Raw genomic sequence first — 19,665 nt, 5'->3', positions numbered from 1 at the left:
ATCTCTACTGCAAATCACTTCTGAAAGATAGCAATGGCAGGGACTTAAAGGAAAAAGCATCCAGAGATAGAGATAAATTACAGAACTTTGGCGGCATCAGCAGCATATTAGGGATTTGTGTTTTGTTAAAATAATTTTCTATTGCTATGTGGTCTCTATTAATCTTATGCATATAACATGAACACCAATTTAACTGTTTAGAATTTGCTGCTTTGAGTACCCTATAGCTTGAGATAGAATCACTTATGCCTAAAGCTACGAGTTGGTCAGGTCACAGATTCTGTGATTTTAGATGATGTCCGTGACTTCAGCTCTGGGCGGTGGGGCTCCCATGATTTATTGTTTATTGCCTGCATCCTGTCCGTCACTTTTACTAAAAAGCCCCGTGACAAAATCTTAGCCTTACTTATGCCTCAGTTACCTTTTTAGCACCAAAAATTTCAACTACATCCAAGTCCTACATAAACTACATCTAAAAAAAGAAAGATGGGGTGCTTAGCAGCACTTGTAGGCCAATTTTTATGCTATTTGATATTTTAGCATTTAACTGTTATAAAGTGTGTACCAGTTTTCATTCTATTCTTCCCATGAAAACCCAAGCATGCCTCTGTGCCCCCTTGGGGCAAGAGCAATTGGGACAAATGCCCAGTTTTGCCAATGAAACTCTAGGGTAGCAATTTGAGCGCCCAGAAAATGAGGAACACACTATTGACCACCTAGGAAAGGTTTCATTTAAATGAATTGCCCAGCATAGGAACTCCATGGCACAGGCAGGGGTAAAATCCAACTCTCCAACGCAGCACTTAACTGCCTTAATCATGACACCACCCTTCCTCTTCCTGAAACCCCCTGCCCCATTTACTAAACACCTTCCAATTACTGCAACAAACCAGGTGGGGTTCCTAGAGACAACAGTCTGATTCATCCCCAGTGCAGGTATGTCCTCTGCACTGAATGAGGCAGGTGCCTTGTGGAGAAAACCATAGGTAAAAAAACTAATAAAAGAATTACTGAATGTCAGTCAGGAGACACTACTTTGCTGTCTTCAGATAATTAACCAAAACAAAGTTTATAGTGTCGATGAAGAAAGACTCAGACCAACTATATCTCACCTCTCTACTGTAACAGGAAGGTATAAGAAGAGATAATCTAACAGCATGACTTTGCTGGAAGAAGAATTCATGTGAGATTGGTGCTCCATTTCCTGTGTAATGCTAACAATTTGTCAATCTAAAATTCCGATCATGCAATATGAGAAATTTTATAGTCCTTGTTTCAACAATACTTATAACTCAAATGTAATTTATCAAAATGGTAGGTATTTTCATTCTTTAGTTTAATGCTATACAAATTAGGATATTGTTTAAATCTGTTCATAATCTTAAAAATAATTATATACATGCTTCCAAAATCCCTAGAGAGTTCTGCTATTTTAAGGTAAGGAACTTCACATAACACTTAACCAGAAAGCAAACAAGGCAAAAATTCTGACAAATTACTGTAATCATCACTCAATATATAATTTTAATATCTATTAAATGGACACACAAAAAGCAAACCAAAGATGCATTGTATTTGAATCCTTCCATACAATTTCTACAGTACACATTTCTAGATTAAAGAACAAAATAAATCTTCAGTAAGAGATTCTTTCTTCTACTGAAAAATATAAGAAACCATTAAATTAAAATGTTAAGCCCTAGACTGACAATTTTCCGTGATAATCCACTTTAAACAGCGTACTACTATATACATCATTCAACATTAAAGTGCACAGCTAGACACAAGTGCTTTGTGCCTCTACTTTAATAGACACACACTGGGAAATATTTCAACAGATAACAATTTTAATCAAACAGTTAAAATCTTAAAGTTAAAAAATTTTATGCTTTAATTTTTAAGCTTACAATGGTTCATGAGCACAGCTGCAGATTACAAACTTGCGTGCACCCTGTGCTCTTGCTGAACAGCTAGAAACGGCATATCAAGCCACACAAGGTCATCCTTCAAGATACATCATTCATCTTGAAGTCTTCATTGATCAAAATTCTACCTTGATGTTTCAAGGTAACTAGACCTTCTACCTGCCTGGACTTACGAGAAAACAGAAGGTAGCTTCCTTGTAGCTGCCTACTGGACACTTTGATCTCATCAAACAGATGTTTATCAGAGGGACAGGAAAACTGTTTCACCACACAATCGGGGCTTATTCCTTCACCCACTTACTTCCCTGGTCTTTCTCCCATGAACAGAGAACAACAATACCCGAAGTCCAAAAGGTGAAAACAATTTGATGTTTATTGGGGTGAACTTCCAGCAAGCATGATTCCAGTTTCCTTCCTTAGTGTCCTCCTTCCCAGCTCTGACACCCACAGAGCCTTACACCTGTGTCCCTGTTCCCATTCCTGCCCTTAGCCAAACATGATTCCAATTTCCCCACCCCCATTCCCTGTTCCCATTTCCCCCTTTAGCAAAACATGATTCCAATTTCCCCTCCCCCCCCACACACACACACTTCCTGACTGACTGCAGACTACATAGTAAAACTTGAGTTCTGCTTAGCTATACCTTAACCAATCATTTTACTGAAATTTAACTAACCAATCCTAACATATTGTAACGTGATTATGTAACCAATTATATCCCACCACCTTAATTAATTTACACCCAGCAAAATTAATTATACAGCAGACAGGAACAATCACAGAACCAGACAGAGATTATACAGACAAACCATGGGGAAATGGGGACTACAGTGATAGAACAAACACAGAAATGAGGATTTCATATCCCAGCTATTGATAAGTGAGTTCTTGCCAGACAGGATGCTATCAAACTAAGTTTCCTTTTACACTGTCTAGGCACTTCCCTTTCTCTGGAGGCGATAGGAATACAGTCCTGTCCTGATAATGCCTAACAGCCCAATAGCACCTTATTTCAATGTGACTAGTTTGGAATGTGAGGATGTGACCAGTGGCTTCCCAGTTTATGGCTGCCTCTGTTGCTTAGCCAAAGATCTCAGCCTAAGCACAGGGCCTCAGACTGTCACAGTAAGAGAAGGACCTTACACTGGCAGACAGTGATTTTGATTCTTTTATATCTCTATAACTAGCTAAGTGATAAGAATACACCTAAATTCTTAGAGTATAGGCCTTTACAGACAGGCCTGAATATCAATATCCTAACAGCTGGGAGTTTCAAGCATGAGTCTTTTCCCTGGTGGTCTCTGACCAGGAGTATAATGTAGGTACATTTTCCTTTAAGCTCAGTAACCTTCCAGATACAATGAAGTGGTGCTGTTGGTTTGGATTTTGGTTTTGTTTGCTTGTTTGTTTGTTGTTTCGGGGCAGAGGGGTTGCCACAGAAACTTTTAACTCCAGAATGTTCAATTCAGATGAATTGAAACCAAAACTACCAACCTACTAGAGGATACTCTGTTTCAAAGAACGTTAATATTTGTTTAAGTAGTTTCTTTACACAGAACGATTCTCAGAGTACATACATTCGAGGATGCCCACTGGCCTTGGTGCCTCATCCAACTATGTCACAATACTCAATGTGTTATACAGAAAGGAAATACTTGCTTAAAAATGCAAATACCACACAGAGCAATACACTGGTGATAAGCACATGCACAAGCAAAATTTGAGTACTTGTGCTTGCAATTATGTTCACAAACAGCTTCCTATCTCAGATTATAGTAGGACTGGCCTTCAGTATTTCATCTTCTCCAGGTCTAGAAATATTTCCTTAACACACCTACTCATTTGAGCAAAATACACTCTGGGCTAGCAATAAAGAAAAAATTGCCCTTGCTCCTATTTGTATGCAGAAACCAAAATACTTCACAAACGTTACACACAGATTATTTAGCTAGCATTCTGCACTTGCAAAAATATTGTATATAAAATTTTCAGGTTAGCAACATTCACCACACAGAATCAGTTTATTTAGACTGATGTCATAGTTTATTATGGCAGTCATGCCAGTAGTGACCACCAGAGATGCAAACACTTTCTGTTATAACATCTTGTTTTATTATCCTCACAGGTTTCTGAAATATTCAACTTTGGGATGCTAAGGTTCTATACTTGGTCCATACTGATGGTAGATTTTGAAAATTCTGAGCATCAGTTGATTCTAACAATGAAAGGAAAAGAGTGGCATAAAAATAATCTTTCCCCACCGTGACGTTGCACTCCATATGATTTTATGAAAATATGCTAATGAGTGTGAATATAATGTAACTGGAATATGCTTCATGGCAAAGGTCTCTTGTAAGGTATCATTACAAAGCGTGTAATCTACCGAGTGTAATCATCCTATTTGTATAACTGTATCACTCTTGTTTCCGATGAAGTGAGCTGTAGCTCACGAAAGCTCATGCTCAAATAAATTGGTTAGTCTCTAAGGTGCCACAAGTACTCCTTTTCTTTTTACTCTTGTTTCTGAAACTAGAAATATGAAATATAACTGAGGTCATATTGTAATTATGCAAAGTGTGGGCCATTAATGGTGGTTTGGAATCTTGATGGCTCCCATCAACTAGGACAATTGACTGTAGATGGCTCTGTTTACTTCTAAGTCTTCCTGTATACCTGTGTGCTGGCAAGTGGGTAATGAAGTCTGGAATACATCTTTAACCAGGTGCTTTTCCATTTAGAAGGAGGGACGGGAACCCAGAGAGGGACAAAGGATTCCCGTCTTGTGCAAAAGATATATAAGGGGATGGAACAGAACAAAGGGGCTGCAGTCATGAGAAATCCCTTAGCTACCACCTGAGCTGGAACAAGGACTGTATCAGGGGGAAAGGATTGTGCCCAGACTACGAAGGCATCCAGAAGCTTATTGAAACATCTCTGAGGATGAGATATTATCTGTATTCCGTTTTCTTACCATATTAGGCTTAGACTTGCGTGTTTTATTTTATTTTGCTTGGTAATTCACTTTGTTCTGTCTATTACTTGGAACTACTTAAATCCTACTTTTTGTATTTAATAAAATCACTTTTTATTTATTAATTAACCCAGAGTATGTATTTGTGATGATGTGACGCAGCAGGGAGGGGGGAGTGTTGACCTGGGAATGTGCCCTGGGGACGGGAGACCTGAGAGCCTGTCACCTGAGCCGGGAGGGGGAGGTGACACCTCTGCCCAGGAATGTGGACGGTGGCTGCAGCAGGGAACCTGCTCGGTGGGTTTAGTTTCCGTTTGGGGCTGGGTGGAGGAACACAGGGAACCCCAGGGCTGGGGTCTAAGCTCCCTGCTCCCCCAGAAGGACTTCACTGAGGGGTCCTGGGTGTACCCACAAGCTCTGTTTTGGACTGTGTTCCTGTTGTCCAATAAACCTTCTGTTTTACTGGCTGGCTGAGAGTCTCAGTGAATCCCAGGAAGAGGGGTGCAGGGCCTGGACTCCCCCACACTCCGTGACAGTATTAATACCTTTTTTTTTGGGGGGGGGGGGAGGGGGGACAGCTGTGCATACCTCTCTATCAGTGTTATAGAGGGCGAACAATTTATGAGTTTACCCTGTATAAAGCTTATAAAACGGATTTATTTGGGGTTGGACCCCATTGGGAGCTAGGTATCTGAGTGTTGGAGACAGGAGCACTTCTTAAGCTGTTTTCAGTTAAGCCTGCAGCTTGTGGGGGACATGGTTCAGACTTGGATCTGTGTTTGCAGCAGGCAAGCGTGTCTGGCTCAAACCAGGCAAGGGACTGAAGTCCCAAGCTGGCAGGGAAAACAGGCTCAGAGGTAGTCTAGGCACATCAGGTGGCAGTCCCAAAGGGGGGTTCTGTGATCCAACCTGTCACACCCGCTATTTAAACAATGTTAGTCACACTATTTGAATAGAGCTGGGTCAAAAAAAAGTCTGAGGTGTGAAAGCTGACATGAATAAAGTCCTGCTTGAGGAAGAGGGTAACTTAACTTTGTTTTTCAAAGAGTCATTGTGATTTAACATATCTAAGTCTGCTTGAAAATTGTTGACAGTGCTCTCTGACAGAGGCAGGATATCGAGTCAGAGAGACCAGCAATCTGATCCAATGTGGCACTTAGCTTGACATAATAAAAGGAAACAAATCTCATTTACAGAGGACTTTTTGTTGGAGTTCAAGTATAAACATGCTACTGTGAATCTCTAGTCAGCAACAAGCTAAGAAGGCCATTTAAAACAATACGAATGAACAGTCTTAAAATATTTAAAAACATCTTTGTAGTTGCTGTTAATTTACACCAAGAAAACTGCATAAATAAAAAAGTTATATATCTATAAAAGGTTACCAAAGAAAGCATTGAGGCAAAGCTCACTTCGGAATTTCAGAGACCCCTCATGCAAATACTGTATTCCTTTCGAACAGTTATATAAGAGGTGAGGGGAGCAAAGCCGGTAAGGAGCAAGGAAAGGCTGTCAGGATGTATCCAGTTAAACTCAGACGGCTAAAAGCTGGGACTGGACAACATTTTCTGCCCCTTTTTCCCCCATCTCACCTTCCAGTTATTTATGTTACTTATATGCAACACTCACAGGCCAATGAACATAAGGTTTTATAAAAGTTCTCGTCATAGAAGGCAACATTTTAAACTAAACTAAATGTGTTAAAAACAGCTGTTCAGCAAATACAAAACTCAGAATTTGATAACAGAAATGCTTGAGGAGCAAGCCATAAGACAGACATATTCCCAGGTTTCATGCATGCATATAACTGGTGTGGGTCTTTTGGACACTAATGTGAAAGACTTTAAAACCATTAATTTTTTTTGCAAGTAGATAAAACCAAGATATCAACCCTGCCTCAAAGAAAATAACCTCCGCCTTGCTTGAGCTTACATAAACTGACTCATGAATCCTTAATGCAAGGACAGTATCAAAATGTTACTTCCGGAGGTTCAAAATGGCTCTCTTCTAATCACTAATACTTCTCAGAACATTTCTCTAGCTAGCATTCTTAAAAATGGAAGCACCTCTTTTTGCCATTTGTCAAATATAACATCCAAAACCACCTCCTACTAAAATACAAATATTAATATAGTCTTCTGATTAAGCATGCAAAATTATCCTGGAAAGAGATTGGAAAACTGGCACAATTCTTGGTTAAAATGAGCAGATCTCTCACACCAACTACAGACAAATGTTTGTGTTTTTTAAATGGCAATTCCTTTCCAGGGGTACCAGAATAATTTTTACAGTGAGGGTGCTGAGAGCCATTGAATCAAGCGGTAAACCCTATATATAATGGAAACCACTTCAAGCCAGGGAGTGCAGTAGCACTCCCAACACCCCTAGTTCCAGCATCTACGTTCCCTTCTGCCTGAAGCTGAAATTTTAATTATTGTTTCTGATTTTTTACATGTTGTCATAAACATAAAGGGAAGGGTAAACCCCTTTAAAATCCCTCCTGGCCAGAGGAAAAACTCCTCTCACCTGTAAAGGGTTAAGAAGCTAAAGGTAACCTCGCTGGCACCTCACCAAAATGACCAATGAGGAGACAAGATACTTTCAAAGGCTGGGAGGAGGGAGAGAAACAAAGGGTCTGTGTGTCTGTCTATATGCTGCTTTGCCGGGGATAGACCAGGAATGGACTCTTAGAACTTTTAGTAAGTAATCTAGCTAGGTATGATTTCTTTAAATGGCTGAGAAAAGAATTGTGCTGAATAGAATAACTATTTCTGTCTGTGTATCTTTTTTGTAACTTAAGGTTTTGCCTAGAGGGGTTCTCTGTGTTTTGAATCTAATTACCCTGTAAGGTATCTACCATCCTGATTTTACAGAGGGGATTTCTTTACTTCTATTTACTTCTATTTCTATTTAAAGTCTTCTTGTAAGAAAACTGAATGCTTTTTCATTGTTCTCAGATCCAAGGGTTTGGGTCTGTGGTCACCTATGCAAATTGGTGAGGTTTTTTATCCAACATTTCCCAGGAAAGGGGGGGGTGCAAGTGTTGGGAGGATTGTTCATTGTTCTTAAGATCCAAGGGTCCGGGTCTGTAGTCACCTAGGCAAATTGGTGAGGCTTTTTACCAAACCTTGTCCAGGAAGTGGGGTGCAAGGTTTTGGGAAGTATTTTGGGGGGAAAGACGTTTACAAACAGCTCTTCCCCAGTAACCAATATTTGTTTGGTGGTGGTAGCAGCCAATCCAAGGACAAAGGGTGGAATATTTTGTACCTTGGGGAAGTTTTGACCTAAGCTGGTAAAGATAAGCTTAGGAGGTTTTTCATGCAGGTCCCCACATCTGTACCCTAGCGTTCAGAGTGGGGAAGGAACCTTGACACATGTCAATATGCTTTCTCATCATATTGCATTTACACTAGAATTCAAAACATTTTGGTAAATACCAAATAAGCAGAAAACTAAATAAAGTAGGCAGGAAAATCCTACTGATGGAGGGGATTGCCCAGGGACAGGCAGTGGGGCCCGGGAGCAGCACGCTGACAAGAAGCTTTTAGCATACAGTCTTCCCCCACCCTCATTCCATTATTCCCCGTCAACATCTCCCAGGTATATAAATATCTCCAACTACTTTTTCCTAACAACCCTGAAGGAGGTTGGGGTGGGGAGGGAACATTACACTCAAGCCTACAAGCTGGATAACTCCAGTCCCCACTCTGCCTGAGACTTTTAGTGGGGAAACAATACACTACTCTGCCCGATACACAGATATCCGAGCCATGGGCAGCCGGTGAACCAGCCGTTGTGGAAGGTTAGCCCCCGACCCCTCCCCTTCTACCTAAGGCCCAATCCGTCGCCCTCCCCCACTGAAGCCCAAAGCACCCCTCCCCCATGGCCACCCCACCCTAGTCCTAGGCCACCCGAGTCCTGGGCCATCCCGGGCAGCCAGGCGGCAAAAAGATTCCCATAAAAGTTAAATGCTGGAGTACAAACCTGGTACTGTACAACTGCCCAGGATTTCAAAGCAATGTGACATGTCACTTATTAAATAGCCTGTTTCCAAGTAATACTCTCACAAAAAAAAGTGAAACAATTTTCAGCATCTTTTTTTAAAAAGATAATTCACAGGCTGACTGGAGAGCATAAATTTAAAACAATTGCTTTCCACTTTGTGTGACGATAAAGATTCAATGAAAGATAGACAGACACTTAAAAATAACTAATTTTGCTTAATACAAGGATCTCTTTATAAATATATCTAAGTAAAAAACACTACCCCACCAAGTCGCTGTGAAACATACTGTCATTTAAATTTAGCTTTTTGTAGTAAAGAAACTAATGGATCACTAGGTGAAAAGATACATTATCAAGTGTAACATTTTCCATAAATATCATGACTATACTTAATAGAAACTGCATTTGAAAAATGCTACATTTGTCAGAATATGAAGCAAAGAGGGATACTGAGGTGTCAATCCATATACACTTGCCACAGAAATGAAAGATCTAGATGAACACTTTTAATAAACCTTTATAACTGTTTTACAAGAAGCGTTCTCTTAGTTACTGGCTTAGCTCCCAATAGCAAAGGTCTCATTAAAAGTAAAATTCATGGTGTGAAGGATACATTATTGTAAAGAACATTTATAATGATTTGTATTATGAAGTGGTGCATAATGAATTACAATGAGGTTCCCAGCTCCATAAACTGTAAAACCTCATCAATTTAGTTAAAGTTATGACAGTCTCTGCTGCTACTTTTAGGAAAGTACAAGAAAATTGGTAAGTGTAAAGACTTAAAACTGTTAAATTTCTCAGATATCTACGTTATGAATAATATAACATAGGCCATCCATGAGGTGGGATACTGTTCATTCATATCTATAAAAACTAATATAAATCATGCAATTTCAATTAAGGCCAATTCTGTCCTCTGATACAGGTTGGCAAGTCATTTGATATCAAATTAGCATTGTGTAGGGGCAGAATTTTTTTCTTACTCTATTCTCTTATGCAGGTTGCATTAACTGAAAATGAGATTCATGAGGTTCATACCAAAACGCACTTACCAATACTGCAAGATCTTTAGCTTCCAAGCCAAAAACGTTCTGCCGTTTCACTGTCAGCAAATCAAGATCTCTAAAGTCGTCGTCATCATCCTCAAGGAAATTAATGGATTCTGCTTTTGGAACCTTGTTTATTGAAGGAACTTCTTCTTTTTCAGATAATTCTCCTGACTCATCGCCCTCTTTGTCAATGACTTTGCTGGGGAGTTCTTTTTCCTCTGGTTCTTCTTTTTTTCCCTCTCCTTTCATTCTTTGAACAGTAGATATCTTTTCTTTAAAATGAGTTCGGCTTTCCTCCACCTCTTCATCGCTTACTAAGGAGCATGCATCTTCACACTGCCCTGTCCCTTTTGGGTGGCTTTTTCCTTCCAGTGACTCATTCACAGATAATTGTTTCTGGGCTTTCTGAAGAAATCTAACCCGAGGTGCCACTGCAAGGCCAAGGGAGCTAAAGCATGGAATTAAAAATAACAAAAAATTAATCTGAAACTGAAAACCATTCTGCTAAGTTAGAAGTGATCAGCAGGGTTCTGCGCTTAATTTTGATAATATTTTATGTTTAATGTATTTTGACTGGAGTATGTACAAACTAGAATCTCCTGATTTTTTGTTTATTTTATTTACACACACACACACACACACACGGAGAGTCAAAGTGTTGGAAAAATTCAAGCCAACAAATACGGGGGGAAACAACTGGAAACATAAGGAGCTCATTAGGAGGGCAATGCTGAGAAAACAGTACTCCCAAAAGAAACCTAGAGTGACGGCAAATGGCAAATTAAATTACATTTACAATATAATAGATAGCATAAATGACAATGCAATTTAGTACTGCAGAGGCAGAAGATTCATGTCACACACCAAGGAAAGAAGGGTATTCATCATTGCTGAGACTGTACCTAGAATACTGTGCACAGTTCTATGTACCTTGGTCCCAAAAAGACATAGAAGCAATTCAGAGAAGAGTAACAAAAATGGTTAAGGCTAAAACTACACTAGAGACTGTACACGTGTCCATGCATGTGCTTGTGCCTTAACCCACCTATTGTGTACATCTAAGCCCCAGAAGCACATATCCAAAGGCAAGTAGAGGGCAAGTAACATGTCGAAGGGGTATAGGGAAGTATGCACTTTAGGCTATGGTATAGTATGTGCCAGTGTGCCTTGGGAAAAGGGGTACCAACCTGAGTTTTAATAGTCCCCACCCCCATACCCACAATGCAGTGAACCCTTTCCTGCCTGACCCTTACCCAGTCTATAAAGATCCTTGTCCCTCCATTATCACTCATAGTAGCAAACTGGGCTGATCACTTTACAATAGTATTCTACTGCACTCTTCTGATCAGTACAGGTGAACACAGATCCTGCTCCAAGGGCAGCTGCCTGGCCCACCAACCACACACGGGTGCTGATCAACATGTGGGCAGAATATACCATCCTCCATGACTTCGCCCAGAGCAGCAGGAACATTTGCCTGTACCAGGAGATTTCACAGAGGCTGGAAAAGGCAGGCATTCACCAGGCTCCATCCCAGTGCTAGCAAAGCATGAGGCACCTTTACCAAGAGCAAAAGACTCAATCAGTTGCTCTGGGAGGAATCCTCAGCCATGCCCTTTCCACGAAGAGCTGGACTGGGTATCCTCAAGGGCTCCCAGTACAGAGCCAGAGAGGCTCACAATCACTTCCTTAACCCCAACAGCCTCACTGTTTGACAGCATGCCATCAAAGTCTGCAGGGGGGCAGCAAGGAACACAGAGAAAGCCCTGGAAGACCCGGAGGAAGAGGAGCAAGCATTTTGCACCTCTACCCAGAGAAGCTAGTAGATGGATTTAGGAGGAAAGATGAAAAGAGCATGCATAGTTGAACTAAATGACTAACTGGGGGGGGGGGGGGGGGAAGAGATCTCTCTAACTCTTAAAAGGCAATAATCTCTTCTACCTATTTTTTTTTAATTAGACCTTCACATGACAATTTCATAACTTAAAAGTTAACTGTGTTAATTCTGAGTCACATTGTTATTCTTCATGAGCTCTCAAACTAGCCAAAAAAGACTGTAAAAGCCAACTGTTTTTCAGCCAAGCTAGGAAAATATTACACATTGGCATTGTTCTAAGACTTTTGTATTAGGTAAACAGATATTTAGCAGGACAATGCCAATCTACAGTCTTTTTAAAAAATTTGTTTAAAGTAATTTGCCTTAGGGTTTTTACTGCTGCCTATTGCCTTAGCACCTGAGCACCTTCCTTGCAAAAATCAAGAGCAATAGCAAAATCCATAGTGGATTTCATGGCTTCTCTGACTCTTCTAGATTTTCAGGGTGACACCTCTGCTTAGGTTATGGTCTGGAGACTTGGAGGAGAGAGGATAACTGATCTGTGTTTTTGTTGGGATTTTTGGAAAGGGGCATGTTTAGGGAAGTAGACGGGTTGCCAGTGTGGCAATTTTCAGGTACTGCCAAGACTTGGGTGACTTAACCAATTTTTGTGGAATTATTTTTTAAACACTTCTTTCCCCAATTGACAGGGAACACTGAGAAACAAGAAAATATGTTCTGAGGATATAAGACTACTTTCTTCTGATGTTATCAATGAACACACATATTACAAGTGCTGAATTTCCTAAACTATAAATAAGATTAAAACAACCAGGTCCAGAATGAGGGAGGGTAAGGAAGAAGAGAGTTTTCTCTAGGCAACAGAACTAAAAGTGGTGTCCCTGCCCCCAAGAGTGGTCTGAGGACACATGGTGGTGCACAGAGACCTTGCTGATCACTTGGTGCTGGCATCTCCTGCTTCCACCTGCTAAACTGTATTAAGAGACTTCTAAGAACACATTAAATACTTACACAATATTAAACTTTTCTATGAGAAGAATGCCTACAGTTGCCACAAGGAAATGATTTGATCACCAACTGTAACTTGAAAGATTTCTTGTTAAATAATTAAAGCCTGTTGCCAGCAACAGGTTAAAACCCGTAAAGGAAATGGAAAAAGTGAACAACAGAAACAAGAGTATTCTAAGGCCCATGGGCAAATTTAAAATTAATAAAGAATTTTTATGCAGATTCTAATTTCTTTATAATCATTTCTAGTAACAGCTTTCTGGTGGTGAGAGCTGAACATGTCAAATGCAAGATTCTTAGGAGCTGAATTGACCAAGTTAGTAGTTTTATTAGTTATTTCTGCTATTTAAAGTAAAACAAGTCTCCATTCCCCCAAAAAGGCCCCATTCTACATGGCTAATGAAACACCTAACTTTAAATTACCCAATATTTTTTAAAACTCAACCTGGACATGGTTCATCTGATCTTCTATCCACCTGCACCCTCACTATCTGTTCTACTCCTACAACCTAGGATAATTCTGACCCTTCTGTACACAATCTGGCGTAGGATGGAGAGAAAGAGAAGCTACTTACCTCACTGTAACTGGAGTTCTTAGAGATGTGTGGTCCCTATCTGTATGCCATTGCAGGTACACAAGTACTCAATGCGCCTGAGACCAGAGAATTTTTGCAAGCAGTTGGTCTGCACCTGAGCCCAAGGGTTGGTGACATGCACTGATTGCCACCCGATAAACCCATATCGAACTAAGGGAAAGACCCACCTTGAGACTAAGGTTATGTCTACACTACTGCGGGATTGACGCTGCGGCAATCGATGCGTCACCGGTCAATTTAGTGGGTCTAATGAAGACCTGGAAATGAGAGGAGTAAGCGAAGTCGACAGAAGAGCATCTCCCAAGCGCAGTGTAGACACTGCAGTAAATCAACCTAAGCTATGTCAACTCCAGTTACGTTATTCATGTAGTGGGTATTGCATAACTTAGGTCGACTTACCACAGTAGTGCAGACATAGCCTAAGAAGATAGTCTAAAATAGCGGGATTATCTATCTGCTGTCTCTGGCGATGTATGATTTTACAGGGCCCAGAGCGAGAACCATTTCCACTTGACTAGTAACATTTTCCAGAAGTCCTTTCTATTATTAAGAATGGTTTGCACAGCTTCAGAGCATGAATGTTCTAGGCTTGATGCCCATCCAAGTACCAAGCAGTGAGATGAAGCACCTCCAGGTTAGGATGCCTGAGTCTGCCATATTCCTGGGTCAACAGGTGCAGTAATGGCCAAATGCTGACAGATGGATGTGATGACACTTGTAGGAGGCTTGGAAACCAGACTGTCTGGGCCATTTGAGGGTGATGAGGATGACTTGTTCCCTGTCCTGTCGAATCCTTAGTAGAACCCAAGGTATTAGGGGGAGGGCAGGGGAGGGGAGGCACAGCTCAAGGCAAAAGTAAGTTAAATAATGCATGTGTTCTGTGGCCGAGCTTCAGCCTGGTGTGGTTGCCACTCCCAGGGAAGTCTCTGGGCTGCTTTCACCACTGATGTAAACTGTGTCCTGGGTGTCAGTTGGCTAAAAACGGATGTTACTTATAAAGTAGGGTAACTTGCAAGGATCTAGGATTCAGTGGGCTATTTGATGGTGGAAGTGTTTCAGGAAAAAATGGTGAGAAAAGAGTGAAAAAGCCCTGGCTGGGATGATTTAATTGGGGATTGGTCCTGCTTTGAGCAGGGGGTTGGACTAGATGACCTCCTGAGGTCCCTTCCAACCCTGATATTCTATGATTCTATGATTCAATAGGAAAGCATTGCCTCTGGAATGCTTTCCTTGAGCTACCCTGGAGTAGTATATTTTGCATTTCCTGTTTGCAGGGAGGCAAACAGGTTCCAATCAGGGGTTCCCCACTGAGTTAAAATGCCGTGCACCATGAATCATGAAACTCCCACTCCTGATAGATGGCAAAATGTCTGCTGAGACTGTTTGCCAATTAATTTTGGGTTCCTGGAGGGTACACTGTCAATAGGGTGATGTGGTTCTTGATACACCAGTACCATAAAGTGACAGCTTCTATACACAGACTTTGTAGACTATGGTCATTAAATTTTGAAATATCTACTGGTTTGGAGACAAGAATCAGGCTGAAGAGAAAAGAGAAACTCCAGACATGAAAGTTTACAACTCAGGCCAAATGGTGGTAAGAATGAACTGGGGAGGCTGTAGTCCGCCCTGCCCCTTATACCTTCAGTGCTTGGCATAGGTCCAGGCATGGACCTACAGACTCTTCTTGCAAAAATTCTCTGGTCTCAGATGCACGAAGTACATATGTACCCATAGTGGAATACATATACAGACTAGCACTTGAAGAAAAATTGCTGTTTCAATGTATTGCATCATCCATCAAATTCTCTCCACTTTTCTGTTTGAATCGTTTTAAATGTCTCCTTAAAGCTTTCCTGAGTGTCGTACCAATATAGAACCACAAGAAAAAGTGTTTTATCATTTAAGACACTTCTGTATATAAAGGATGCTATGATGGTTCACCATCATGAATGCTTCACAACAGTATTGCCTAGCTTTGGGGCTCAGGAACCCAACCAATCATCATGCACACTCATGCCCATAGACTAAGCACACACAGAGGACAAACTAGCCAAAAACACAATTACTACAAAATGTTCAGAAGTGAGAGTTTAAATTTTCCCAATGTATACACAGTATGTACTAAAAGTCCCTTATCTTTCCCCCACAAAAATACAGCCCCAAACTTCCCTTCTGTCAAATTATGAAATTTACTGAATGCCCCTTTCCTTTTGGTTACTAGGGCATTCAGTACCTACTGGTGAAATAAATACATTTAGTGTTTTTTCCTTTGCAGGTCATTAACAACACCTGAATTTCTCCACAAACTCTGAAAATGCCTGCCAGTTTGTAGGACAATTAAATATTTTATATTGCCTGATCTTCTGTATTCTCAATCACAGTACATTCAAGATTATATATTACGTATATACACATTCTTCCAGGAGCAATTAGCAACAATGGGGTCTGAGCGGGGCATTTCAGAGAAAAAGGGTAAGAATGATCATTTGAGGGAAGTTTCCATTCAGTGCCTTGCGCACATTCACCAAAGGCCCAGTAGTAAAAGGATTTATATGCAACATACTTGTGATATTAAAGGAAACAATTGTCTATCTTAAAATAATTTTAAGATTTGATTATTAATTGCCTTGGAAACAAAACTGAACTCTACAAATTAATTTATTGGCTAAGTGGAACAGAAATGGTGAAATGAAGCAGATTTAACACAACGGCAGTAATCCTTAGCGGCCCAAATCAGGATTAGGACCCCATTATAATAGGCACTGTACAACATAAATGAAGACATGATTCCTGCCTCAAAGAGCTTACAAACTTCTGTGTGAATAAAAGTCAGTTAATCAATTGCAAATGCTAAATAAATGCTAATTTTGCAGAGTACTTTTCCCATTTTACTAACAACATCTTTGCCACACAAGTGTGACTTCAACTTTAGGTAAAGTCCTGAGAGTGATAACTTACTCTACTGCTATATATTGTACCATATATGTAATCAATTTTTATGTTTGCAGTTTTGCCAAATATCATGATTTCATCACAAGTCTCACTATATCTGATGTTTTTCTTAAGGCCCCAAGATACTAGAATCCAGGATTGAAAATCTAAACTTTCATTTAAAAAAAATAAGTTTCCAACCCTCATAGCTCAGAGAAAAGATTGAAAACGAGGAGTGCATCCTGCTCAGAAAGTAGAAGGCAAATTAAATTAACTATTCTTTTTAAATCTCAATATTTTGGGGGCTATGTCATGATTTTTGAGGTTGATATCATTTCTGTAATTCAACAAGAAACAGCATATACATGGTTTCTGATCTGGGGCCAGGACCAACTGTCAGTCACCTGCAAGTGATCAAATTGGTTACCAATTCAAGTACTGGTAATTTTTTGTAGGGCACTTAGCAACTCTACTGAAGTTAGATGCTAGTTATTTGGATCCACATGACTTCTGAATTATTGGAATAACCAAACCCCTCCACTCAGACTCTCTTCTGAGCTGCAGATTATCCCCCTCTATATCTCAACTTCACACACTTGACAAGTTAAAAATTCCTGAAATGACTATTTACAAGTAGCTTATTTTTTAGCCAAAAGGAGGCTACAATACTTGTAACAATTAAATAGGTCTCTTACTTATGCCTTGGTACAAACATTTACCCATATGCTTAACTTTAACTATGTGAATAGTGCCATTCAAACTAGTATTTGCAAAGCTGGGCCTTAGTTCTTATCTCAGTACTCAAATCTCTAAACAAAACATGAGATAATACCACAGACTATTTGCAGGTGCCTTTAATCAGTGAAACAAATAGAAGATATTTACCCCTTTACTTTCACACTGGATTAATACATTCAGTACACAAGTTTTAAAGTTAGTCCTGGAACTTTTTAATTGTAAAGTGCCTATTCATGCATTTTATTTAACCAAATCTTGATTGCACAAGTAACTGCAGCTTTTAATTATTTATATTACTAAATCTTCCCAATTAACTAACACAACAACTGTCTTGTTACTCCCAGATATCCACAGAGGCCATGTCCTTCCAAAATACTCTGCACTGACTTGAAGAATGGTTTTTGTCTTTATAAAAATTTTAAATCAGACAATTCTTTCTCAGAAATTCCATATTAGCAATAAGGGCTTTCAGTTTCTTTTCCTTTGCTGCAATTTGTTGTAAAATCTGGAGTCTATAATAATCTCAGTGCAGTTGCAGGACTACTGGTTTAAAAGTTAAAAATAATTGAAGAAAAATGAGTCTTCTGATGGAGGTGTTCAGGTGGCAGTTACTGGTCCTTTGACGAGTACAGCTATATATGCATGTCAGATACTCAAATGAGGACTATACCATCCTTCCCTGGTTCCCCTGGTCCCCCACAGTTTGCATCTGTTTAACTAAATCAATTTAGAAAGTGATTTAAATTAGTGAAATGTGTATTTATAGACAAGGCCTCAATCAGAATCGCCAAATATCAGTCTCCAAGTGGTCACTTTACAGTCATACTCGTATTTCCCCCTCAGATAATCTCAAGGGCTTAGTTTTCACTGTGTTAGGAGATAACTATCCCCTGTTTCTTTGGCATTCAGCGTGTTTTACCATCAGGTAGCTTGGCAAGGTTAGCACTACACCTCTTCCCTCTGATTGACTTTGCCTAGCTTACTTCACAGTAACACTAAAGCGCTATCTCTCTATTATGTTTTTACCAGGGGAATTCATACGCATTATTTACCCCACAATAAAAAAAATTCAGTGAAGACAGCCCGAGATGTCTTGTGGCAGTCTACCTTTGAAATCCATCTCCTTTTGTTCTCACTGCTATTGAGCCTTCCACGCAACCTCCATGACTCTGCCTCCACTATTCCGTGACCAAAGATGATGTTAAATGGCAACAGTTACAGTTCAACTTGCAGGACCCAGTAACTTACACCCAAGAAGATTAAAAGAACCCATCAAGGAGCACTCACCCATTAATGCTGATCTTTAACAAATCTTGAATATTGGAGACGTTCCCCAGAGAACACATAAAAGGCTAATTTGCTACTATTTTTTAAAAGGTAAGCAGGATGACTCAGGTAACTGTTTGCCTGACATCAATCTCAGCCAAAATCATGGAAAGACCAAAATGAATCAGGATTAAAAGGTGGTTCAATAATTAATATCAAATTGATATGGTTTTATGGAAAATAAGTCTTGTCAAACACACTTGATATTGTTTTTTGACAAAACTACAAGTTTGGCTTATAAATATAACACTGTAAAGCATTTGAGTTCATACCACATGGCATTCTGACGTAAAAATTAGCTCTATACTAAATCAATGCAGCGCATATAAAATGGATTAAAAATTGGCCAGTAGAGTTCAGAAAGTAATTGTAAATGGGGAATCATAACTCAAACAATGGATTTTTAATGGGATTCCCCCAAGGAATATGTTCTTGACCCAATCATATTCAGTGTCTATCGATGATCTGAAAGAATATATAAAGTCATTGCTGGTAACATTTACAGATTACAAAAATCAGTGGAGTGGGAAACAATGACAGGCCAGTTATTCAAAATTATGTGGATTGCTTCATAACTGGGCTCATCAGAACACCATGTGTTTTAATACAGCCAAATTCAAGATCATACAGCTAGAGATGAGCGTAGGTCATACTTACCAGATGGGAGATTGCATTCTGGAAAAAAGCGACTCTGACAAGGTTTTAAGGTTCTTGGCTGATAACCAGGTGAACATGTCCTGTCACTGCAGTCCTGTGGCTAAGCCAGCTAATGTGAGTCTTGTACATAAGCAGTATAATATCAAGTAGGAGTATTAACTCTGTATGTAACATTGATGAGACTATTACTGGAATATTGTGTCTAGTTGTAAGGTCCACACATCAAGAAGGATGTTGCACTACTGGAAAGGGTTCCAAAAACAGCTGGAAAGTCTGCCTTGTACTGAATGAGTTAGAAAACTCAGTCTATTTGGTAAACTAAAGACAAGGTTAAGACACAACCTACATCACAGTCAACAAGTACTTACACAGAGAAACATTTCTGACAGAGGGCCCCTCAATCTAGTCAAAAACAAAACAAGAGCTGGAAGCTGAAGCTACATAAATTCAGGCACAAATTTCTAAATGAGGGTAATTATCCACTGGAACAACTCACACCTAGGCATGTGGCAGATTCTTCATCCCTTGACATCTTTAAATCAAGATTGGAAATCTTCCTAAAATATCCTCTTGCTCAGCTACCAGATGTGAGCTTGATGCAGAAATTAATACTATG

General features: G+C 39.8%; 1 protein-coding gene across 1 annotated transcript in view; it reads right to left on the bottom strand.

Annotated features, from left to right (window-relative positions):
• Positions 1-19,665, bottom strand: part of DDX10 (DEAD-box helicase 10) — a 336,928-nt gene that overhangs the window by 237,777 nt on the left and 79,486 nt on the right. The window contains exon 13 of the mRNA XM_074957670.1: positions 9,957-10,401. Coding sequence (XP_074813771.1) covers positions 9,957-10,401 — 445 coding nt within the window. The remainder of the gene's footprint in view (positions 1-9,956; positions 10,402-19,665) is intronic.

The sequence above is a fragment of the Natator depressus genome, chromosome 1, assembly GCF_965152275.1.
Source record: "Natator depressus isolate rNatDep1 chromosome 1, rNatDep2.hap1, whole genome shotgun sequence".
NCBI classification, from domain to species: domain Eukaryota; kingdom Metazoa; phylum Chordata; order Testudines; family Cheloniidae; genus Natator; species Natator depressus.
The sequence above is the reverse complement of the archived record's forward strand: the minus strand, read 5'-3'. Positions and strand labels throughout refer to the sequence as shown.